At 36.3% G+C, this 26,133-nt stretch overlaps 1 protein-coding gene across 1 annotated transcript in view; it reads right to left on the bottom strand.

The window, feature by feature from the left end:
• Positions 1 to 25,819, bottom strand: part of SH3YL1 (SH3 and SYLF domain containing 1) — a 53,904-nt gene extending 28,085 nt beyond the window's left edge. Inside the window, 3 exon segments of the mRNA XM_043987592.1 lie at positions 943 to 1,056; positions 2,792 to 2,902; positions 25,695 to 25,819. Of these exon segments, the coding sequence (XP_043843527.1) occupies positions 943 to 1,056; positions 2,792 to 2,902; positions 25,695 to 25,713 (244 nt within the window). The 5' untranslated portion in view covers positions 25,714 to 25,819.
• Between the last annotated feature and the right edge of the window lie 314 nt (positions 25,820 to 26,133).

Raw genomic sequence — 26,133 nt, 5'->3', positions numbered from 1 at the left:
TTCCTCCTAAGGAATATTTCAGGACCAGGCACCAAATGTTGAAGGCTTTGGGAAATTTGGAATGCAAAGGTGTGTAGCTAAAAGAGGGCTGGCTTTGGGGTTAAATGACTCTGTTAATATCCCTATTTGACTATTACTAACTTCATGACCTTAGAAAAGTCACTTACCCTCGATAGGCTTTTCCTCATTTGTAAAATGATGAACCTTACAATCCTTTCCATTTCTCAACCTGTGATTTTTCCCAATGTGTGCAGTTTTCTATGTTTAACTGACTTTTTATCTTATATTCACATCTATAAAAGTTCCTTACTCTTCCACCAGTCATCAACATAAAAAAATATAATATGGGAGAGAAAATGGTAATGGTAGGAAATATTAAGTACAACCCCCATAGCATTTCTGCTTCTAAAGATTTATGCAAAATATAACATTAACGCTTTTCCACTTAAAAATATAATTGTAGCTTTTCACTTAAGAAATGACACAGTTCAGCCTTAGTAGAAAGAAACCAAAATATCATAGTGCTACATTCTTCAATAGAAATGGCAGAAAAGTCTACAGATGGCGCCTTATTTTCAATTCTACTTCCAGAAAAGAATTATTAGTTTTCCTGTAATGCTGGGGAATAAGAATGTACATTTGACATAAGAAATTCAAAGAATAAATTGTGTTTAAATATTTTCACGCTTGGAAGAATCACAAAATTCATGTGAAATTTAAAGTAAGATCTATTCATTGGATCTCTCCCTAAGGACGTTAAGAAGCAGGAAACAGCATTCTCTTCTTGGTAGGTTTATTCACACACAAAATTGAGCTACATTGAATAATCCAATTGGAGGTTATAAAAGGAAACCTGTCATACTCCTATGAAATCTGCCCAAGATGGAAATAGAAAAGGGAAGAGCATGCTCTAATTCTCTAAGTAGGCAAATATCAACTTACTTCCATCTGGAAGGCGAGCCAGTACAATCCCACTGCCTCCTCGAGCAGTGACCAGAAATCCAGCTTTTATCACTGATAGGATGGCAAGACCTTTAGCCTTGGCAATTACGTGAGCTGCAAACATTTAAAGGGTAGGCAGGTAAGTCATTATTAATATATATCCCTCAAAAAACAAACACACAATCTAAAATTATAAATGGGGTTGTCAACCCCAAAACACACATATTTAGATATTTGAATGACTAACTTTGGGGGTCCTAGTTAAGAATCTTAATGAAATGTATAAGTCATGAATTAAAGCTCAAATTTATAAAAAAAAAAACAACAAAAAAACCAGATGGCCATAAAGACTCTGTACTCCTACCTCTTTTTCTCTGGTTATTTTTATGTAGCTAAATTTAACATTATAAATGTTTTAGAATTCTGCAATTACCACACAGAGTTAGATATTTTAGATCAGAGTGAGGTTTGATTGCTTCAGTCTATAGGCAGTAGAACAAACATTTCAAGGATTTCAATTAATTCAGAAATTAACCCCAAACAGAAAATTCAAAATATTTCCCCTCAAAAATGGTTCAAACAGGGGCAGCTAGGTGGCGCAGTGGATAGAGCACTGACCCTGGATTCAGGAGTACCTGAGTTCAGGTCTGGCCTCAGACACTTAACACTTACTGGCTGTGTGACCCTGGGCAAGTCACTTAACCCCAATTGCCCAGCAAAAAAAAAAAAATGGTTCAAACAGTATTAATGCAATTTTTACATGGGTCTCAGGGAACAAGGAACCTTGCTCAGAAAGCCCAAACAAAGGGTAAAACTAGGCTTAGTTTTGGATTTAAAGACCCTTTAAGCATAGTCAAACCACAAACATTTGAAATATTATCTAGGTAGATTTGAGGAGTAGTACTTTATAAAAGGATTTGTAAATTTTATGAAAATTAGGGGAAAATCAGAAAGATTTTACAACATGATTCCTTTAAGTAATTAACATTTATACTACATGGTCAGTCCCATTAAATGATACTAACTTAAACTTTGTAATCCCTACAGTGCTTACTACAGTGCTCTCATGACATAGGTAGTTAATAAATGCCTCTTGAATGAATGAAAATGTAATTAAATTTAACAAAAAAAGTTAGTTCATATGTCTTTCTTAATATATTACAGTCAGATACACCCATGTAAAACACAGCATAACATATACGTTCTACAACTTAGGGGTGAGATAAAGCATTAATTTCCTAAACAATGAGATCAGAGTATATTTCTATTCTGTGAATCTTCCATATGCTTCCTGTCAAATCAAGTTCCCCAGGAATTTGGATCCATGGGATCCATGGTTTAAATATTATGAAAACCTATAATGTAGGTGTTACCTTTGCTCCCAAACAGCAATGTTATAAGGGACCTTTATTCCATCTCCATGGGAAGAAAGGAAGAAAGGAAGGAAGGAAGAGGGAAAAAGAAATGAGTAAAGAGGGGAGAAGGAGAAGGGAAAGAAGAAAGGGAAGAAGAAAAAAGGTAAGGGAGGAGAGGGGAGAGGAGGAAAGGAAAAAAGGAGAGAGTGAGGGTAGGGAATTCCATGGTTCTTTCTCGGTTACTTCAATGACCAGTATTTCCAAATTACCAAACAAGGAGACTTTCTATTAACAGAACTTCCAAATTACTTGGGACTACTTCAGTAAAAATGACTAAATTGACATTCTCATCTACATATAGAATATTAATCTAACAGACTAGGAAGAAAATTAAATAGCATCATATAGAATCACAAAGTTAAAAACAAGCTTGCAAAAAAAAAAACATTTTAAAGGAAAATCTAAAAATTACTAAAAGGACTTTGTTTACAAACCAGGAATGATCTTATCAGGTCCATTTCTAGAAGTTATTTCTGTGAATTCTCTCAATATTTTGGCAGCTTTTTTTGCTTCTGATTTCAGGTTGGATGGTATAGGGTTATTCACTGAAAGGCAAAAATGCATTTTAATTTATAAAAAGCAATGAATGAAATCAGTAAAAGACAATAGGAAGCTATGTTTTTCTCTTTTATGAAATATTTTATATCATTTTCCAGAAGGGTAAGCAAAATTATAAAAGTTTTTTCTAGGAATTCACTACTTAATCTCCAATAAGCTGATGCCACTGAGATACAGATACTGGAAAGTTTGACTAAGAACTTGAGACCTACTCATTGACTTATTACAAAATTATTAAACAGAAAGGATAATTTATAATTTGCTTATAGGACTCCAAAACTAATGTCATATTTATTAACTTGGACAAAACTGACTGACATGCACTTACAGCCTTAAATTACATAAATAATATAGTAGGCACATAAATCAATGGTTACTGTACCAAATAGCATCAGAGAGCAAGAAGGGACTATAAAAGTTATCTTGTATAATCTTCTCATTTTTGGTTTTTGGTTTTGTTTTGTTTTTTGGTGAGGCAATTGGGGTTAAGTGACTTGCCCAGGGTCACACAGCTAGTAAGTGTTAAGTGTATGAGGCTGTATTTGAACTCAGGTCCTCCTGACTCCAGGGACAGTGCTCTATCCACTGCGCCACCTAGCTGCCCCTAATCTTCTCATTTTACCCTAATATTTCCATGGACCTGTGACTTCAACATTGAGTATTCTTTATGATGGTTTAGATCACAGCCTGATAACTCTCATTTTGGGCAATAACTGTCATTGTCCTCCTATAAAATCTTTTTATAATTGTCATTTGTATTGAGAAATTAAACATTTCAATATATAATGACAAAGAAGAAAAAGGATGATAGAACTTTGAGTAACTGTTTTGTAGGGTTTTTCTTTTTAAAGAAATATATGTATATGCAATAGAACAAGATACAGCTAGATCCCTTTTAGTACAAATAATGAATCCCCTGAGGTGGACACATTATCCAAATTTGTGCCACATAGTTCTATTGGACTGAAACCAATCACCATTATTTTATATAATTATAACCTCGAACAATGCTAATTTGAATACTGGCAAACACTTTGGGGTACCCATGATTTTTACTAACTGAAAATAAGCTGTAGTAATAAATTGGTTCTGTGTTCCCTTCTGTACATTTTTTCTGTGATCAAATATTATTATTTTTCTATAAATCTATCTCAACTAATGTATGTATTAGCCTCATTTCAAGGTACAAATCCTTCCTCACAACAAATATGTATAATCAAGAAAAAGAAAGCAATATGTTGACCATATATAAGATTGCAAACTGTACCAGAAAAATTCATTATCTCTCTATCAAGAGGAGAAATGGGGACAGCTAGGTGGCGCAGTGGATAAAGCATCAGGGGTAGCTAGATGGCGCAGTGAATAAGCACCGGCCCTGGATTCAGGAGTACCTGAGTTCAAATCCGGCCTCAGACACTTACTAGCTGTGTGACCCTGGGCAAGTCACTTAACCCAATTGCCTCACCAAAAAAATAAATAAATAAAATAAGATAAAGCATCAGCCCTGGATTCAGGAGGACCTGAGTTCAAATCTGACATCAAACACTTGACACTTACTAGCTGTGTGACCCTGGGCAAGTCACTTAACCCTCATTGCCCCACAAAAAAAAAAAAAAGAAATGAAATGAAAGAGAAAGAGGAGAAATGGATATTTCATTATCAAACTTAGGAAGTCATGATTTCATAGAACATTCTTTACCAAAATAAGGACTTAAGTAATTGGAGAAATCATAATTGTTCGTGGTTAGATCATGCCATTATAATGTAAATGATTATACTACCTAAATTAATTTATAGATTTGGTATTATAACTATCAAACTACCAAAGAATTGCTCTATATAACTAGAAAAAAGTAATAAAAATTTATCTGGAAGAAGAAAAGATCAAAAATCTTAAGGGAAATAATGGGGAAAAGGATGAATTAGGGAAATCTATCAGTATCAGATCTCAAATTATACTACAAAGCAATTATCCTTATTTAGTACTGGTTTAAAAATAGAATGGGATAGATTACATAAACAAAATCATGAAATAATCATAGTAGCATTCAGTGTACCAGAGGATGGTGGGAAAGCTGTAATGCTGTCTGGCAGAAATTAAGTTTAGAATAACAGTCGGGGGCAGCTAGGTGGTGCAGTGAATAAAGGACTGGCCCTGGATTCAGGCGGACCTGAGTTCAAATCCAGCCTCAGACACTTGACACTTACTAGCTGTGTGACCCTGGGCAAGTCACTTAACCCTCATTGCCCCACAAAAAAAAAAAAAAAAGAATAACAGTCAATACCATATACTACAATGAATTCCAAATGAATACATGACCTAAATATAAAGGGTCATAGCTTCATGAAAAATTGAGAAGAGATACTTTTCAAGGGAGCAGCTAGCTGGCACAGTGGATAGAGCACTGGCCCTGGATTCAGGAGTACCTGAGTTCAAATCCAGCCTCAGACACTTGACACTTACTAGCTGTGTGACCCTGGGCAAGTCACTAAACCCCCATTGCCCACAAAAAAAAAACCAACCCACAAACAAAACCATAGTGAGGTGTAGAAGTACTAAAACTATAATTAAAAAAAAATTGAAAAGCTTTTGACCAAGTAAAATAAATGAAGTTAGAATCAGGAGGTAAAAAATTGGGAATATCTGCACATAAAATGTTTCTGAACAATGTCTAATGTGAACTATATAAAGAATTATTACATATAGAAGAAGTCATTCTTCAATAGATTCTTATCTATCAAAAGATATAGCTAGTTTGTTCTCAAATAAGGAAACACAAACTTCCATAAATTCATCATTGGAAGTCTTGCTATTGTATGGATACCAGTGGCATATGTGTGCTTTGTATAGGTTATCCTTTACTCTTGCTACTTGGTGGCCCGCTTTTTTTTCTGGATAAACATCTAATCTGATCCAATTCAACAAGAACTTATTAAACACTTGCTGATTATCAATAGAGTACTACTATTGCTTTCTCTCTCTAAGTTGCTTCTGGATACCCTCTTACTGGTAATATGCTGCAGCCTACTCTTGTTCTTTGATATGCTAATTTATTGCCTTTTTGGTGAAATTCAACCAATTCTTGGGAGATGGTGCTATTATTCCAAGGCTGGTAACCATCCATACATACAATATCACCAGAATAATATGGATGTTAAAAGATAGGTGTTTGCTTCAGAGAGAAGCTTTGTATCCCTAAGAGTACTGGGTAATTTTCCAAAGTCAATCTAGTTTGCTCTCTTGTTCAATTCTGCACCCAAATCTACCATGTATTCCCAGGAGCTATACAATTTATATCTACTTATGAACACTCTTTGGTTATCTATAAAACTACGTATCATAGACCAGACAATTAAATGAATCTTAAAAATGTTAAATCACTTGCTACAAGTCACACAGCTAGTTAAAAGCAGAGCTGAATCCTAAACCAAGGTCTCAACTTTCTGTCAAATGTGCTTCCCACGATACCTAAAGAAATATTAAATCTAAAAGGAAAAGTATGGATAGTGTTTTATACATTTTAAAGTATGACTGGGAGAAGCTAGGTGGCACAGTGGATAAAACACTGGCCCTGGATTCAGGAGGACCTCAGTTCAAATCAGGCCTCAGACAGTTGACACTTACTAGCTGTGTGACCTTGGGCAAGTCACTTAACCCTCATTAGCCTTGGGGAAAACAAACAAACAAACAAACAAAACACAAAGTATAAGGACAGCTAGATGGCTCAGTGGATAGTGTTAGGCCTCCAGTCATGAAGAGCTGAGTTCAAATCCAGCCTCAGGTACTTATTAGTTGTATGATATTGGGCAACTCACTTAACCTCTGTTTGCCTTAATCCACTAGAGAAGGAAATGACAAACCACTCCAGTACCTTTGCCAAGAAAACTCCATGGATAGTAACAAAGACTTGACTGAAAAACAATTTTTTGAAGTGCTTTTAAATATAGTATTTCATTTGATAGGGTAGAGAATAATACTATTCACCTAGAGTAGTCACATAACCTTCCCCAACAAATTATTCAAGTTCTTGTCTGATGATGTTCTATCCACTGAACACAAAAACATGCTTAAGATAAATGTGTGAAACACACTAGGGTGCAATCACCCCTACATACTGAGGGTATATGCTACTGAAAAATCTTTTCATCTAAGTCAAATTATATAATCAATTGACTACCAGATAAAGGGGTGTTAACTGAAACAATTCAAACCTAACTATGGTCACAACTGGGTAGAAATTTGCAGTCTCCTATTAGCAAAATTCAGGAATATGTATATATGTGTATACATACATCAATACATATACGCATATACATATATCTAGACATCAATATATGTATATAGAGGCACATATTCTTTTGAAAATGGTGGCATTTTTATTCTTATTCTTAAAAATATAAATATAAAAATGTTTAATGGTTACAATGAATTTTACCTAAGTCATCTAGGCAGTATGGTATAATGGAAAGAACACTGGCTATGGAGTCTGAAGACCTTGGTTCAAATGTCACCTCCAATATTACTACCTATGTAGCTGTGGGCAAGTAACTTATCTTCCTTGGGCCTCAGTTTCTTCATCTGTGTAATCAACAGGCTACACTAGATGGCATCTGTGGTTTGTTTCAGCTCTAATTTATTCTTATACCTTTATGATCCTCAAAATGACCTTTGGATATAAGTAATGCAAACACTCATTTTGCAAATGAGGAAATTGAAGCCTGAAAAAATGAAGTACTTTCACCATGGTCACACATCTACCAAGTGGCAGAGGCAGATATGGTTTGAAACCAGTGTTCTTTCTACTTTACCATGCTACATATATGCAACCATGAGGTATATAATTTGGAGTCATTACCACAATACTTCAAGGTCTGAAGTCATTTTTTCTTTCTGTGTGGTTGTTTTTTAGAGAAACTATACTGTTTTTTGTATCATAATATTGCTGATAGCAGTAGGAAGAGTTGCACATAAGCACTTATATTTACTTCCACTGTCAAATCTATTTAATGAAGCTTACAGAATGTGGGGTGATATATTCCGGGGAACAAGGTGAGGTGGATGGATAAAGTGGGACAGCAAGGACAAGAAGAACAAAGACATGTAATTCAGATTTGAATAGAATCAATCAATTAACAAGTTTCAGGGAAGAAAATGTGGTAAAGTGTAGAAAATGAATTTGTTCATTTTGAGCCCATACTATGGCCCTGTATTATTTGAATCACCCCTTGAAGTTGTCTTCCAAGTACCCCTTAAGTCATTAGGACTTTAAAAATCCTTTTCCTGGGTATGTCTCCTTACCGGCAAATTAAGGGATCCAAATTCTGCTTTTCTTAGCAGAAATTTGCCTTTTCCCTTAAAATTGTTGTGTTATCAAATTAGTTACTTTCAACTATTCATGACTCAATTTGGGGTTTTCATGGCAAAGATACTGGAGTGGTTTGCCATTTTCTTCTTTTGAGGGCTTTAAAATGCTATCAACTGATTTTTTTTTTTGGTAATGAAATCATATTTTAAATCCTCTAGGGTATTTTGTGAATTTTTAAAATAATAACTAAATTCCAAATATTTCTCAAAATAAATAACATGCAATTTAGCTATTCTACAAATTCTAATTTTATTTTTAAAATTTCCTTAAAGTTAAGTACAACTATATTAAAACTTTACTTTTCCATATCTATCTCCTCATTAATGCTTAAATCCATTTCTCAGGACTTCATCAAATTACACTTCTCATTTCATCTTAGCGCTTTTATGTCTAAGTAGATGAAGAAGTCTTAATGATGTCAAATACCTGAAAATCTTAAAATCTTTTGAGGAGTATAAATCCTCTTTTAAAATGGGAAAACTGAGGCAGAAGTTATCTGAAGTCAGCCAAAGGTAGATGGATACTGATACACAAATAGAATCTATTATTTTTCCTAAAAAACAACAACAAAACCCATTAATTTATTCAATCACCTCTTTGCCAGTCTAAGGAAAAACAACCACAAAAACAAAAACAAAAAACAACCAATCAAAAAAACAACAACAACAAACAGAAGCCAGCAAAATTTCCAGCCTAATATTTTTACAGACAGCTAAAAAGGAAATAGAGAAAAGAAAGGTATAACTTTAGTCAGAGGACTTGGGTTCAAATCCCATTTCTACCACTTAGAAGCTATGTGACTTTGAACAAGTTACTCTTTTTTTTTTTTTTTTACAGGGCAATGGGGTTAAGTGACTTGCCCAGGGTCACACAGCCAGTAAGTGTCAAGTGTCTGAGGCCGGATTTGAACTCAGGAACTCCTGAATCCAGAGCCGGTGCTTTATCCACTGCGCCACCTAGCCGCCCCTGAGCAAGTTACTCTTTAGGCCTCAGTTTCTTCATCTATAAAACTGAGAGGGTTAGATTTTATAAGATGATTTCTAAGGTTTTGTCTAGTTCAAAACTTGAGGTACTTGCATCCTTGGGGTTTCTTACAGGGGAAGGAGGGATTGTTCCTTTGGTTTTGAGTTTCTTATTCTCTTTTCATCTTGCCTTGTATTACATAATTAAAAAAAAAATTTCATATTCGGGAAGCTAGGTGGCACAGTGGATAAAGCATCAGCTCTGGATTCAGGAGGACCCGAGTTCAAATATGGCCTCAGACACTTGACACTTACTAGCTGTGTGACCCTGGGCAAGTCACTTAACCCTCCTTACCCTGCCCCCCGCCCCCCAGATCATATTCTACTAGTATCCAAGTAAAAGATTTAGTAAGAAGCCATCAGAAGATAATTTCCAATATACAATCAGTTCATTCTGAATGTTGGAATTAGGGAGCAAATTCTCAGCAACTGTGTGTTTCATTTCTACCACTGACTGCTAGGGAGGGGGGCAGGTACAGAATCTGTGGGAGTCAGTTATACCCAGTCAAAAGAGATTCTTAAAGGAGATGGACTAAATGCTTAATTTGTATGTTTGCAAGACTCATGTTTTATTGTATATCTACTGATATACAAATACACCAATAGTCTAAAATTTGCATTTTGTTTTCTGAGTTATATTTGTTTTCCGACCTATATTTTCATTGTTAGGCTGAACAAGAAATGTGCAGTTGTTTTTGTTTTTTTTAAACAAAAGTATATGTGATCTAATTGTGGCCCTTGCTATAGAAAAAAGATAAAAGAAATGTACCTTTTGCCTCTATTGATTAGGATCAAGACTAAATTTTTCTTTAAATTTTTTTTCAATTAACAAGATTTTTTCTCCATTCCATTTCACCCGTCATTAAAAAAAAAATATTAGACAAAAAAGATACCTTGTAAGAAATATGTTTATTTGGAAACTAAGGGGGTACCCATTAATTTGAAAATGACTGAACAAATTATCATTTAAGACTAGAGCTTTCTCATTTCAGATACAAGGGAGTGTTTCAAGATGCTCAATGCCTTGATACCTTTCTCAGATGAGAATGCCTATTTAACTAAGTTTTTAAAAACATTTAGACACTCACATTTAATCAATTAATCAAAGAGTAAACTAGGAGCAAGGAGTTAAGTATTTCCAGGCTTTGGATGAAATTAGATTATGAAATTAGTTGGGATTGGCTGAAAGATTCAGACATACATCAGTGTTTCTCTTTATGAGAAGAAAGTTCCAGCAAGATCATTATTTCATAAATTGATTTGCAAATCAAGCTTCTATAGTATTTTGAGTAGACAAATATTCTAAACCCATGCACTCCCATGCAACCCTTCCCCATTCCCATACCATAGGACTTACAAAGGGTTGGAGAAGAGGGTGACCTCACGGTGTCCCATTCTCCCTTCCCCCTTCAGTAATTATTTCATCATTAAGACTGTCCCAGTCAGTCATCAAAACTATCTGGTACTGGCTAAGAAATAGAGTGGAGGATCAATGGAATAGGCTAGGGACAGGAAACACAGTTGTAAATGACACTAGTAATATAGTGTTTGATAAACCCAAAGACTCCAGCTTCTGGGATAGGAACTCAGTATATGACAAAAACTGCTGGGAAAACTGGAAGATAGTATGACAGAAATTAGGCATAGACCAACATCTTACACCTTATATTAAAATAAGGTCAAAATGGATACATGATTTAGACATAAGAGGTGATACCATAGGTAAATTAGGAGAGAAAGGAATAGTATACCTATCAGATCTTTGGAAAGGAAAACAGTTTATGACCAAACAAGAGATAGAGTATATTATAAAATGCAAAATGGATGATTTTGATTACATTAAATTAAAAAATTTTTGTACAAACAGAAGCAATGCATCCAAAATTAAAAGGGAGGCAGAAAGCTGGGAAACAATTTTTATGGCCAATACTTCTGATAAAGGCCTCATTTCTAAAATATATAGGGAACTAAATCAAATTTATAGGAATCCAAGTCATTCCCCAATTGAGAAATGGTCAAAGGATATGAACAGGCAGTTTTCTGATGAAGAAACCAAAGCTATCTATTCCCATATGAAAAAATGCTCTAAATCTCTAATGATTAGAGAGATGCAAATTAAAACAACTCTTAGGTACCACCTGACGCCTATCAGATTGGCTAAAATTGCAAAAAAGTAAAATAATAAATGTTGGAGAAGCGGTGGAAAAATTGGAACACTAATGCATTGTTGGTGGAGCTGTGAACTGATCCAACCATTCTGGAGAGCAATTTGGAATTATGCCCAAAGGGCGATAAAGCTGTGATACCCTTTGACCCAGCAATACCACTTTTGGGTCTTTTTCCCAAAGAAATCATGGAAAGGGGAAAGGGACCCACACATACAAAAATATTTATAGGGGGCGGCTAGGTGGCGCAGTGGATAGAGCACCGGTCCTGGAGTCAGGAGTACCTGAGTTCAAATCCGGCCTCAGACACATAACACTTACTAGCTGTGTGACCCTGGGCAAGTCACTTAACCCCAATTGCCTCACTAAAAAAAAAATATTTATACCTGCTCTTTATGTGGTGGCAAGGAATTGGAAGTTGAGGGGATACCCATCAATTGGGGAATGGCTGGACAAGTTGTGGTATATGAATACAATGGAATACTACTGTGCTGTAAGAAATGATGAGCAGGAGGAATTCAGAGAAACCTGGAGGGTCTTGCATTGGCTGATGATGAGTGAGATGAGCAGAACCAGAAGAACATTGTACACAGTATCATCAACATTGAGTGTTGATCTACTGTGATGGACTATATTCTTCTCACCAATGCAATGGTACAGAAGAGTTCCAGGGAACTCATGAAAGAAGAGGATCTCCAAATCCAGAAAAAAAAGAACTGCGGAGTATAGATACTGAATGAACCATACTATTTCTTTTGTTTTTGGTGCTGATGTTTTTCTATTTTGAGGTTTTTCATCATTGCTCTGATTTTTCTTTTATAACTAATGCAGAAATAGGATTAATGTTATTTTATATATATATATATATATATATATATATATATATATATATATATATATATATACACACACATACATACATATATAAAACACCTATATCAGATTACCTGCTGTCTAGGGGAGGGGAGAGGGAGGGGGGGAGGGAGAAAAATCTGAAATTGGAATGCTTGTATAAACAAAAGTTGAGAATTATCTTTACATGTAACGGGAAAAAAAATAAAATACTTTATTAATTAAAAAAAAAAAAGACTGGCCCAGTAACAAATAACACATCCACCTAGGAACTGAGAAAAGATAAAGCAGATATGCAGAGAGAGATGTAACTTCAGGGTTCTACAAAGGGTCTCAACTTTGTGGAGCAGCACAGAACTACACACAGCTCAGAGTTACTCAGCAAAGGGAGTGAAAGATTTCCCTCTAAGTAGGATCTTTTCGTTATATGTACTCTCAAATATTGATCCAACTTTCCCCTGGACTTTATATGTTCTTTTTTTTTTTTGGGGGGGTTTTTTTTTTTTTGGTTTTTTTTTTTTTTTTTTTTAGTGAGGCAATTGGGGTTAAGTGACTTGCCCAGGGTCACACAGCTAGTAAGTGTTAAGCGTCTGAGGCCGGATTTGAACTCAGGTACTCCTGATTCCAGGGCCGGTGCTCTATCCACTGCGCCACCTAGCTGCCCCAACTTTATATGTTCTTGTTAGAGAGTGTGCCTAAGACTTTTTGAAGAAAGTTTTTGTACCAACTATTCTTACTATACTTTCTTACTAAATCATTTCCAAAAACTAACTATGACTGGCTAATTGTTATCAATGTATAGTCAATACATTAGTAGGGAATCAGGAACTATAGTACTAGAAAATATAATGGAGCCCTTGAAGATGATCCCTAGAGATTTGAAGGGAGCAACAGTCAGCCACCCTCTGGGGTTGAGGGAAGTTTGAAAGTAGCCCTGGAGGGGGTTTTTATAGGTACATTTCCAATTTTGTGAAACTTTCTTTGGCAGTGACAAAAAAGGAGAAAGGACCATTTGCTATGGGGAGGATGCTATAGCATATTGCATTAGATGTAATCACTTTTTTTTTTATGTTTGTGTTTTGGTAGCAAGGGAAAGTTCTTGTGGGGATGGGGTATATCTGTTAGTGATAGTGACATAAAAATAGAACTCTAAAAATTGGATAAAAGTACAACTCTTCTTTCCATTTTATTTTTTATGCTCTTCTATACAAGAGCTCAAAGGTTTTCAGGTGACATGTAGGTCTGGATTTCCATTAAAATATACAAAAATGCTATTTCATTAAAAATTATATAGTGGGCTACATTATTCAGTTGGACAAAAGGTAAGTTTTCTGCTTTTCAAAGCTATTTAACTAGGGATGTGTTAGAGCAAGAGAGGAAACAAATTCCACAGTTGAGAGCCCCCCAGTACAAACATCCTGCTGTAGCAAAGGTCATAGCCTCTTTCATAAACAGGGGTGGGGAAAAAAACATTTCCATTTGTAAATTCGGATCCAGACTTAGATAATTGTAGATCATAAAGCTTGGAGCTAAAGGCTAAGACTGTGCTAGATAACCTCTGAGGGCTTTTCTAAATCTATATTTATGATATAATAAATTTTATCTACTACCCTCTGATATAGTATTCTTGGGCCATCAGACAATTGTTTGACTTACCTAGATTAGTCCTATCATGAGAACTTTTGTCAAGCTTTAAAGTGTTTTTTTTTTGTTGTTTGTTTGTTTTTAGTCCAGTTCTTAAAAAATATCTCAAGCAGCACAATGATTGAGTTACATTGCTGGTTAAATCATATCATTTGTCTATAGTAATATATGGTACATTTCTCTCAAAACACAGAGAGCCTTTAACATGGGTTTAATACTTATTCCCAGTTGCTAGAGGCTATAAGGTTCTGCCACATTTATTTTACTCCTCACCAAAGGTTATATATTAGGTGGATATAGAGAAATCAGTAACAGTCTTGCTATTACAATCTATTATGACCCCTTCAGAAAAATATGGGAGATTCCCATAAAACTACATACATTTGAAGACGTGAACAGCATCTGAACACACAGAAATGTTCTAAGAATCTTGATGTCAAAGATCAAGGAAATTCTCCATAAATATTTGGTTTCTTTTTTAAAGGGGAGGATAACTGCCAAACCTCAAGCTAAGTAACTTGAACTTGTAATGTGTTCCTAGGAAGGACCCTATCAAGCATCCAGAGTAGAAAAATGTACTTTGAAAATCTCATGGCTAAATCAATGAATGCAATGAAATTACTTAAATCCTATCTCCAGAACTTATGAGTAATAAAATCAGTGCCAATGACATGCTCACCTGGGAGAAATGTAGGTTCATCCTGTTGCCTATGTATCAGTCCTTCTACAAACTACCTGAGATAGAAGCAAGGAACCACAGAAGAATACTCCCAACCTTTACCTTCCTCTGCATTTCCCTAGTTCTAAGTCCATAGTCATGTTTCCATGTTATGTAGGAATGGTGAGAGTAAGAATAATTCATTTTTCTCTTGGGCAGAGCTTCTTAATCTGGGCTCTGTGAACTGTGCTTTTTAAAAATATTTTGATAACTATTTTTCAAAATCAGGCAGCTAGGTGGTGCAGTGGATAGAGTCAGGAAGACTCCTAGGACTTCCTTAATTCAAATCAGGCCTCATATACTTACCAGCTGTGTGACCCTGGGTAAGTCACTTAACCCAGTTTGCCTCAGTTCCTCATCTATAAAAATGAGTTGGAGAAGGAAATAGCAAACCACTCCAGTATCTTTGCCAAGAAAACCCCAGATGGGGTCACAAAGAGTTGTGGACAACTCAAATAACTGAACAATAGCAAACAACAATTGGAAAATAAATGGTTCCCTTTGTAATCACATGTATTTTATTTTATCCATTTAAAAACATTCTGAGAAAAGATTCATAAGTTTTACCAGACTGCTAAAGTGGTTCAGGATACAAAGTTTCTAGAGCTTCCAGATTTCCAAAAGAACTTTTTCTCAGAACAAAGCTTGAAGTAGCACAGTGGTTATTATCCCCATTTTAAGATATAAAAATTGAAATTTAGAGGAGGCCAAGTGATTTATCACTACAGAACTAGCCAGAGCCAGAATCACCACCACAAGCTCAATATTCTTTCTTCTTACTATACCTCAGCAGAGTAGAGAGACTATCTGCCTTCTAATGAAGCCAACAAAGTAAGTTAATGAAAAAAAGCACCCTGAAAATTTTAGAGGAACAAAAAAACAGATTTGCAAATATAATACACAAACTAATATAATTTCTGAAGAGTAGTTAAAAGTTTTCCATGAGGCATTTGATAATAAAAATGTTTTAATCTGGTTAATTTAGGTTAAAATTCATTTACTCACCGTGAGAAATTGATTTTCAGAACATGTCTCTGAATTCTATGGCAAAAGGTTAGCTCAACCAATTTTTGGAATAATTCTAATCTCCAGTGTTCTTTGGTCTTTTTACTTTAAATAGTTTGTAGCTTGTAATGTGCCAATGGGAGATATAGAGAGAATAGTAGGAAAGGTCCCCATAACACTAAGGTATAAAAGAGAGAGCACAATGGGCTGGAAGTGCAGAGACCTGGTTTCTCATCAAGGATCCAGTCTGCACCTGTTGAGAACTCAAGTAAACTATTTAGCGCTCTCCCTCCCAAACTATCTAGCAGTTATCTGTTTTGTAAATATTTGTATTTAGTAACGTTATATTTATGCTGTATTTTATATGCAATTGTTTTTCCCCCAATAGAATATAAACTCATTGTGAGTAGGGTTTATCTTATCCTTTGTATTTATATTCTCAGCATAGTGTCTGGCATGTAATAGATGGTTAATAAATACATGTTAACTGATAAATTTTATCTTTTGAGCCTCTATTTCTTCATCTGTAAAATGGGGACGATTTCTCCTTCTCAATATTGTTATGAGGCTCCAATGAGATTATGGATGTGCAAGCACTTAAGAAAGTTTAAAGAAGCACTATACAAAATAGAAAATAATATGATTAAATATAATCTTCATTTTAGCCTTTTAAATTAGTTGAGACATTGGCATAGTAACATCCTGTCTGCAAAAAGACATCACAATGACATTTAACTTAGTCACTGAATAAACAAAAGTCATACAGTCTTTTGCTTTGTAAAGCAACTGTATAAGATTGATGCGTTTCCCATTGATAGTCTGAATGACACACTACTTATTAAAAGATCAAGTGGCCAGATGTTTTATGACACAAATCATGGAACACTACATCTCTACATAAGGTTGCTAAAGAATTAAAAAATGAGTACAATTTAGTTAGGGCAATTGAAAGATCATGCTGCAGATTGCAACACATAACAAATAAGGAAATACAAAGAAAAGCTGAGTCTAAGGATGTTGCAGACATGTAGGATTAAAAAAGATGGCGAGATTGGCATGTGTTGAAAGTGAGGGATAACATGTGCTTCACTCATACCCTTGGAATATTAAAAGAAAGCAAGGGTGGCCCCAAGCAGGTTGGGTGGATCTAAATAATGGAAAGCTATGACGGAGTCTCTTGGGATGAATGGGCATAGATGCATTGTGAGCTACATAACTGGAAGGAACATTCATATATATGCATTCACAGGTTTATTTGAATATTTGTGTTGACCTTTATAATAAATAAACATGAAAACAGATATCACAGGCTACAGTGACTTTTCATTCACGTTTTTTGCTTGTTTGTTTTTTCCCTGAGGTAGTAGGGGTAAGGAGAAAAAAAAGATCACTTTCTGCATTAGCAAAGGTATTCCTGTAGCACATAATTTTATTCTTTGGTGAAACAGCCCAATTTAGAGCAATTATCTTGTGCTAAGGATAAGAGGAAATGTATTTTTTTGCTCTTAATTTATTCATGCTAACTGCTGTAAATGCAGCATGTGGGATTCACTCTAAGATCCAATAGGAACTGAAATCATCTAACTGTTTTTGCAAAGTCTTCCCCCCACCAGAGCACATTCTGTCAGAAGCCATCCCTTCACATTCATCTGAGCAATTCTTTGAGCTGCTAGAGCTGAGTAACAACTAAATGATGTAGTCAATGCTTGGAAAAGCTGTTTTCTTCCTTTTTTGAGTTTAGCACAGAAGCACAAAAATATAGATTTCAAGGGATGCTAAATGGAAATAGCTTGGGGAAGAATTAATCTTAGAAATAAAAAAGCACATTGCATGTTTACGTAGTTTGTACTTGAGCAAGAGCAGCTGCATGATATGACTGGATTTCATATTTATTTATATCATATACTAAAAAGTCACTGGGAAAAAATAAAAGAATGCTGTAGAAAGTGCAAAGGTAATCAAATGATAAAATATGCAGAAAGAGTTGGAAGAAGGGACATTCTGACAAAAATTATTTATAACTGATAATATTTCATATTCTTTTATTCATTATCATATATAGGATCATAAATTTAGGGCTGGAAGGACCTCAGAGGACATCTAATACAAGCCCTTCATTTTACACTTGAGGAAACTGAGGCAGCACAAAGAGGCAAAGTGACTTATCCAAGAACTCACAGGCAGAGGAGGGATTTGAGTAAAGGTCCTAAGACTCCAGAACCAGAGTTTTTTGTGAACCACTTATTTATGATTAAGAGATGCTAGAACATTTCTATACTGTATTTGCAAAAGGCTTACTGTCTAATGAAGGTCCAGTTTAAGGAACATGCTAAAATTTGCCCTTCCTGGTGAGTTATACAGAACATATGCAATATTCCCCGTCTGCTTTTAATTGACAACTTGATGTCTTGGTTATCCTTCTTCTGATCATGAGTGACTGAGGAGGAGCTGGTACTGTGGAGTGGCAAAAAGTCTTCTCTGGATGAGGAAAGAGTAGGGAGAACTGATATTATAGGAAAGGCTGAGCTAGAATGGAGCGTGAATACAAATTTTAGGAGGGATGATCTCACTGGCTCTTTTCTGGTGGCTTCTGAGTGAATTTGATAGAGTCTTTACCAAGGAGAAAAGAATGGCCAGGGCTTAGAGTCATGAGGAGCCCTTCTGCCCCATTTGTTCTAGGGACATGTATCTCACTTGTAATTTTAAGCTCATTAACCCCAATGATCTTGTGTGCACAAGGGAAAAAGGTGCTCCTTGGTTTAGGGAGGGGGGGAGGGGAATAGCTCTGTATCTCCTATCCTTTCTATGCCTTCTCAGAAAATACCCTTCTACCAGGAGAACATTGTACACAGTATCAACAACATTTTGTGATGGTCAACTGTGATAGACTTAACTCTTCTCAGTGATACAATGGTCTAAGATATTTCCAAAGGACTCATAATGGAAAATGCTCTCCACATCCAGAAAAAAGAACTGTGGAGGGGCAGCTAGGTCGAACAGTGGATAAAGCACTGGCCCTGGATTCAGGAGGACCTGAGTTCAAATCCAGCCTCAGACACTTGACACTAGCTGTGTGACCCTGGGCAAGTCACTTAACCCTCACTGCCCAGCCAAAAAAAAAAAAGAACTGTGGAATATACATGCAGATTGAACCATAATGTTTCTACTTTTTTTTTTTTGGTTTGTTTTTCTTTTTTGAGGTTTTTCCATTTTGTTCTGAGTCTTCTTTCACAGCATAACTAATGTAGCAATATTTCTAATGTGATTGTACATATATAACCTATATCAGATTGCTTGCTGTCTTGGGAAGGGGGGAGGAAGAAAGGGAGAAAAATTTGCAATTAGAAATCTTACAAAAACAAATGTTGAAAACTATCTCTACATATAACTAGAAAATAATAAAATACTTTTATGATTTGAAAAATCAGTTGGAAAAGTAAAAAAGAAAAGAAAAAAGAAAATACCCTTCTGTTAAAAAAAAACTGATATAAAAGTCAGTCAACATTAGGAAATATAGTGGATGGGGACTTATGAACTACCATCTCTCAAGAGTACCTCATGATAGAATCCTAAGAGGAGAAGTAAATTTCCCTCTGATACCCAGTCTACCCATGAGTGGGAATCATAGCTTAGCGCTAATGAGGTGCTGTTATTGAGTATTTTTAGTCACGTTCAACTCTTCGTGACTCCAGTTGGAGTTTTCTTGACAAAAATAATGGGAGTAGTCTGCCATTTCCTTCTTCAGTTCATTTTACAGGTGAGGAAACTGAGGCAAATAAAGGTTAAATGACTTGTCCTGGGTTATACAGCTAGTAAGTATCTGAAGTAGGATTCGAATTCAGGAAAATGAGTCTTCCTGACTCCAGGCCCAACACTCCATCCATTATACCACCTAGCTGCTCTACTGAGGTGGTACATATTAATTTTTTTTTTAAGTTGTACACTACTCATATATAAAAATGACTATTTCAACCTACCCATGCCTTTTCATCCCACTTCATGAGAAGCAACTAAGCTTATTCCCTCATAAACAGCGTCAACTCAATTAGCTGTGGTGAAAAGGCACAATTAGTCTCTTCATTAGAGACAGAGTATTGTAGCAGAAATAAACTCGAACCCAGAATGAGGAAATACCTGGGTTAGAATCCTGCCTCCAATGCTTACCTACATGGCAGCAATGTCTCTGGACCTTAGCCCTCATCTATAAAATGAGGGAGTTAGATGAGGCAGTCTGTAAGGAATTGTTCAGCTCTGAATCCAATTACCATTTGGTTTAGAAAGGGGAACTTAAAACAAGCAATTAGAAAGAATAACACTGCAATACCTCAGTTAGTCAGAGATCACCTTTTTTTGGCAACCTGAAACATCTGAAACAGCGCAAATTCAGAAATGAAAAAGACAAAGAGAATGAGAAGAAATCAGTGGGCTGCAAAAAGGGTAGAAGAGATTAGAAGTAGAAGTAGGTGAGTAACCAGCACTTTGTTAGATCTAGAAAGGACTACAGAGACCATCTAATGCTGTGTCTTCATTTTACACAGAAGGAAAACAAAGCCCAGAAAGGTCATGATTTCCCAAGGTCACAGAGTGTTGAAGCTAGTATTTGACTGCAGATTTTTGTTTTTACTTTGAGCCCAGTATTATTTCCACTCCTGAGAGCTGCTTTCTGTTGTTGTTATTATTATTCTTTGCTTTTTAAACCAAAAAGAGATCTAGTTTTCAAAGAAAGACAGAAGTACAGATTTGTGATGAATGAACCATTATGCCCCTGGAAGGGCAGGGTTGTGAACAAAGAAATACCAAGTATAGCACAGTTGTTGTTTTGTCCATTCTCTAAGAGGACCATGACATCAGGGTGATGTCATGACTTGCACTGAATTGGATTTAAGTGAAGGAGGACTGTGTAAGGTCACCACCCTTAATCTCTTCTGCAGAGTCATCTGCGTCCAGTGGCAAGATATACATCCGGACCACTGGAGATGGCCCTGGATGTTTAAGGCAATTGGGGTTAAGTGACTTGTCCAGGGTCACACACCTAACGAAGTGTCTGAAGTCATATTTGAACCCAGGTCCTCTCAACTTCAGGGCCATTGCTCTATCCACAGCACCACCTAGCGGTCCTCCAAGAATAGTTCTATAGTTTTAGGGGGAAATAGCGGCTATGTCCTTAATTAAAAATCCCTAAAGGTCTCACTATAGTGTAATAATTCATAATAGTAATAATGACCTTAAATCAAAAACCCGATTATATACAGTAAACCATTTAAGGCAGAGATTTATAAAACACCTTTTATAAATAATTTCATAGGATTGCAGATTTAGAGTTGAAAGAGATCTTATAGTCATCTGGTCCAACCCCTTCATTTTGCAAAAGAGGATCTGAGGCTCAGAGAATTGAAGTAACTTGACCTAAGTTACACTGGTACTAAGTGGCAAAACTGGGATTCAAACCCAAGTCCACTAATTCCGAGTCCTGTGTGCTTTTTACTGCATTCAGCTCATCCTCATCCTATTGTTAACTGAGTCCAATCCAAACTACATGGCTAGGACCCCTAAGTGGAAAAGGAAATGGCTCTATTGGCCAACCCCAGCAGGCCCAAGGTCAGCTCTTCCCAAGATCAAACCAGATCAGTAGAAAATCATCACAATATAGCAGAAGGAGCCCTAGATTTGAAGTCAGATTCTAATCTCAGTTCTCCTACTCTAATACATATAGGACTGGGTGAGCTACCTAATTCGACTTTTTGGATTACCAGTTTTCCATTTATAAAATGAGAGAATTGGGCAAGATTATCTCTAGGTCTCTTTTCAGCTCTAAATCCCAAACTGAAAATAAGGGCTTAACAAGGGAGTTGGAAATGGGTAAAGTGGTTAGAACAGAATCAAACAAAGCTGTGTTGGAACAAGAACAGAGGAGGCATGCTTGGAACAAAGAACAAACTGCACAAATCCCATTATAGGATTTGTAAATATAAATGAAAACAATGTAAGCAGAAACAGTGGGCCCACAAAATGAATACAAATGATCAGTCATTTGACTTAAATCTGAAGGGGCTTCAGATATTAAACTAGTCAATCCCTCTCATTTACTAATGAGGAAACTGTAACCCAGAGAATGAAACCTAGCCCAAAGTCATATGAATAGTAAATAACAGTATTGGGATTGAATCCCCACCTTCTGACCCCACTTCCCCTGTTATTTCCACTCCCCACAATGTCACATCCAACATATGTTATTTTTAAAAAGAGAAAGGAAACATAAAGATATGCAAAAAGAAGTGTCTTATGAGCCTCTTAAAATGATCAAGCTAGAATCTAGGTTGGATTCTATATCTCAGGAGGGACTAAGGGCAACTTGGATATAACTCAAAAGAAAACACACGTAATTACAAATGGTTTGAAACAGAAATATTTTAAACTACCTGAAAGATAACTATAGACTTCAAATAAGACAAATTATCTTGCATTTGCATTTCAAAGTACTTTCCCAGCATCATTTTCATTTGATCTTTTCACAACCCCTCTAAGATAGGAAAAGCAGCACTAAGATACTTACTAGCTGTGTGATCTTGGGCAAATCACTTGGTCTCTGCTACAGTTTTCTTCAACTGTAAAATGAGGATAATAATAGCACCTACCTTCCAGGGCTTTTGTGAAGATCCAAAATGAAGTATTTGTAAAGCACTTAGTACCCAACACATAAAGGTGCTGTAGAAACTAGAGTTACTATCATCATCATCATTGTCCCCATTTACCAGATGAAGAAACTGAGTTAGAAAGAACAAGTGACTGGTTTAAGTTCATATGCTACAAAGGAACAGAACAAAGAATAAAATCTAGGATGCCTAATTTCCAATTCAGTATTTTCTAGTATGTCATGTTGGACATGCAATTTATCCAGATGTTGTGACCAGCTATTCTTCATCTCTACTGAGGACTAAAAAGAATTGAATTTAAACTTCAACAGCATTTAAAAAATAATTTCCAAACAGTTGGGATTGTGAAACATTCCGATGGGCAATCAAGGTAGGTTAGGTAATTGCCTTCTTGTGGAAAATGATATTTTGTTTTGTTTTGTTTTTTGCAGGGCAATGAGGGTTAAGTGACTTGCCCAGGGTCACACAGCTATGAGTGTCAAGTGTCTGAGCCGGATTTGAACTCAGGTCCTCCTGAAATCAGGCCGGTGCTTTATTCCACTGTGCCACCTAGCTGCCCCCGGAAAATGATATTTTAAATGAATAAATTCTCATCTACCTAGAATGTTCTAGATATGGTCCTGGCTTATAGGAGAAGGTTTTAGAACAGAGATTCCTTCTAGGGGCTATGAGTCTTTAGGAAAACTGGGAGTGATATCCAAGAAAGTAATAGTACCAAACATCTCTATTTATGTAATTGAAGAATTCGACATTCTCTAGTTTTGAGTTGCAGGAGGATCTGTTTCCATGATCATGGTGTTCAGGGATTTTACCATCTCAAAGATTAGTTTAGGACAGTTTGTCACAGCGATTTTGTTTTTCATGTTTTCTCTTAAGGAGGATAGGGTGGTTGAGAAGTGAGAGATGTAAATCTGAAAATAAAATAAAATTTAATTTTAAAAAAGATATATACTAAGACTGTCTAAGAGAAAAGTGAGGAATAGCTGTCGACCAAGCAGGGTCCATGAAACAAAAAGAATTAGAACCAGTGTTTCAGAGTTGGAGGGTCCCTAAGAATCCATTTAGTCCAAAGGCTTCTTTCTGCAGAAAATAAAACAAGATCCAGAGGGGCTAGCCTAGATCACATAGCCGGCAAGTTAAAAGAGGAAGGATTTGAAGCATGTCTTTGAAATGCAAATTTGTTTTGTTTCCCAATACACCATGAGGCTAATTCACAGGTTCCCTTTAACGTATATCAGCTCTCTTCATATTGAAAAACCAAAGCTTTACTTCTATTTAGTGAAAATCTTAGCTTGAAAACTGCTTTAAATAAAACAAGTAGTCCGGATCACAGTAGGGAAGGATTTGTTTGTTTTTGTTTTGAATCTGCATTCAGAAAAGGGGATGGTGTACATGCTGCTACAGAAAGATTCCTAAATATTGCAGGAACTCATTATCACCAGGTTGCCCTTCTTACTTAATAAATTTAAAACGTGACAAACAGGATGGAAGCTATACCTAGGTTGGTTGTTTTAAACTCAACACAGTAATTTGAAAACACATTAGTAGTTAGTCACCCTCCCAGTCATTTCAATAAAGGACAGAACAGCAGAGTAAATACCACTTTCAGCCAGTAGCCAGTGTTTCCTTGAACTACATAAGCACAGATTTTGAGTATATCATAATTAATGCAAGTATTTTCTTATTTATCAGCTCAAATACAAAAGCAAGTTTGCTAAATGGGTATGTTACAAGGCTAAAGCAAAAAAGAAAAAAGATAAATACAACAAACAAAATCCTCATCCTGTTGCTTCAACAAAATCTGCATAGAACAATTTATTATTCCAACAGAACAAATCTAGATAAGGGAAGTTCTTGTCTCCTTGTCAAAAGAACTATTAATTATAGCACATTGGAAGACAAATACTGTATTTAGTTAGACCATGATATGCATAAGGCCAACACCAAGCACTTTAAAAGCTATCTTCAATGGCTCAAGTACAGGATTAGTGTGTACCTGAGAGAGACCTCAGACTGACCTCCTCATTTTCCAGTCATTGGAAACTGAGGCTAATTGATATTTTCCTTCAAATCCTGTACTATAGTTAATGCCAATGCAACATTCAAGTTAGTTTACAATAAGGCAAAGTGAACTGGGAAAGTCACAGAGAAGTATTCTGTAACAGACTGAAAACAAAGGGTTGGACTAAGAAGTCAAAAGATTCCACTGAACTTGGGTAAACCTTTAAAATCAGGCAGTTGGACTATAGCACTTGCAGCTATTTTCTGTGACTTTATGATTTCATCCCTCTGAGTTCAGGTGTATACAAGACTAAATTTGGCATAACCCTGCTCTCAAGAAGCTTACAATCTATTGGGAGAGTGGACACCAAGTAACTTACAACTTTAAAATCCCAGGGTTCTTTGAAAGCTTTGAGAATGCGGGCCAATAATCATAATGATGGCAATAATACCATAGGAGGGAAATGTAACAAGAATATTTAAGGCGTTATCAGTCAACATTTCATGAAGATATTAAAAGCAAACTCTAATACAAACTTATTGCAAATAAAGCATTAGTGTCCAAAACATCAATTATTCCTGCCCCCGGCCCCAAGAAGTTAAGCCCACCACGGATCCTGGAATTCAGCATGGCTTGGGAAACATTTCTTTCACCTGCATAAAGTTTACACACTTTGAGAATGATTTTTAAAAGTTGAGAAATAATATCGTAATCATCGACATAAAGAATCCAAAGGGAATTAGCTCTCCAACCCCACCCCAGTGCACAGAACCCTCGGCTGAGTCAAGTTAATATTCTAATATTCACTCCATACCTTGCCCAAAGACCTACACTTACTTGTGACTCGCAGAACCCCTTCCACAGTCTCAAAACATACTGAAAGGAAGAGGAAGAAATCCTCTCTACTCTAGCTGCAACTCTGCTCAGCTCCGCCTCCCAAAATAAGGGAAGGTCCCCAAAGATCTGCTTACCTGGAGCAGGTAAAGGCACGGGACGCACCTGACCTGTCTAAACTTCCTGGCCATTAAATACTCCTGGGTGAAAGAACCATTTGTTACACTGGTCACGTACTCCGCTTGATTTGACACAAAACTTTCCCTTCCAGCTCTAAATCTAGAATGCTGTGATCTCCCCCCACCCCCGCCTTTTTTAAAATCCGGCAAATCTCATAGACACACCACTGATTCCTTTTAGAAGGCGGAGGGCCTATCCACCTCTCCACTATAGGGATTTGCGACACTGGCAAAGAGAGAACTGGGGAGGGCAAAACAGCCAATTGCAAAACCTACCTTAAAAAAAAAAATGAAATGAAAAACAACTATGACCTGTGCCAGCTAAGTTCGTATACCTACGTGCACTCAGAGCTTCCATTTCTCTGTGGCTTCAGAACTCCACTTCCCAGAAAGGAAGAGATAAGGAAAAGGAGCTAGGTAGGACGGGCAAGCGCAGGGAGGAGCAAAGAGGTGAAACGAAGGGAAAGGCCTGGGGCCAATGGGTTGGTGTCTGAAACTCCGGCTCAGTTGAATATTTGAGTAATTACTGGGAGGAGCCACCTACCACAATCTTGAAGCTGGTCTGGGCTCTGATCAATAGAATCCATTCCTTTGCTCACATTCCCTGGGTGGTGGAATGCTTGAAATTATTCTCAGTGTACATTTCAATAGTTGAATAATCCTATAGAGCCTTTACTGTACGAATTGAAAAAATTAAAAAGCTAGCTTCTCTAGGGGGCCTTTCCTAATTCCTGAATTGGAACACTCTTTTAAAACCTCCCTTTGTTTTGTACTCCTC

Source organism: Dromiciops gliroides, chromosome 2, assembly GCF_019393635.1.
Source record: "Dromiciops gliroides isolate mDroGli1 chromosome 2, mDroGli1.pri, whole genome shotgun sequence".
In the NCBI taxonomy this organism is placed as follows: Eukaryota; Metazoa; Chordata; class Mammalia; order Microbiotheria; family Microbiotheriidae; genus Dromiciops; species Dromiciops gliroides.
The sequence above is the reverse complement of the archived record's forward strand: the minus strand, read 5'-3'. Positions and strand labels throughout refer to the sequence as shown.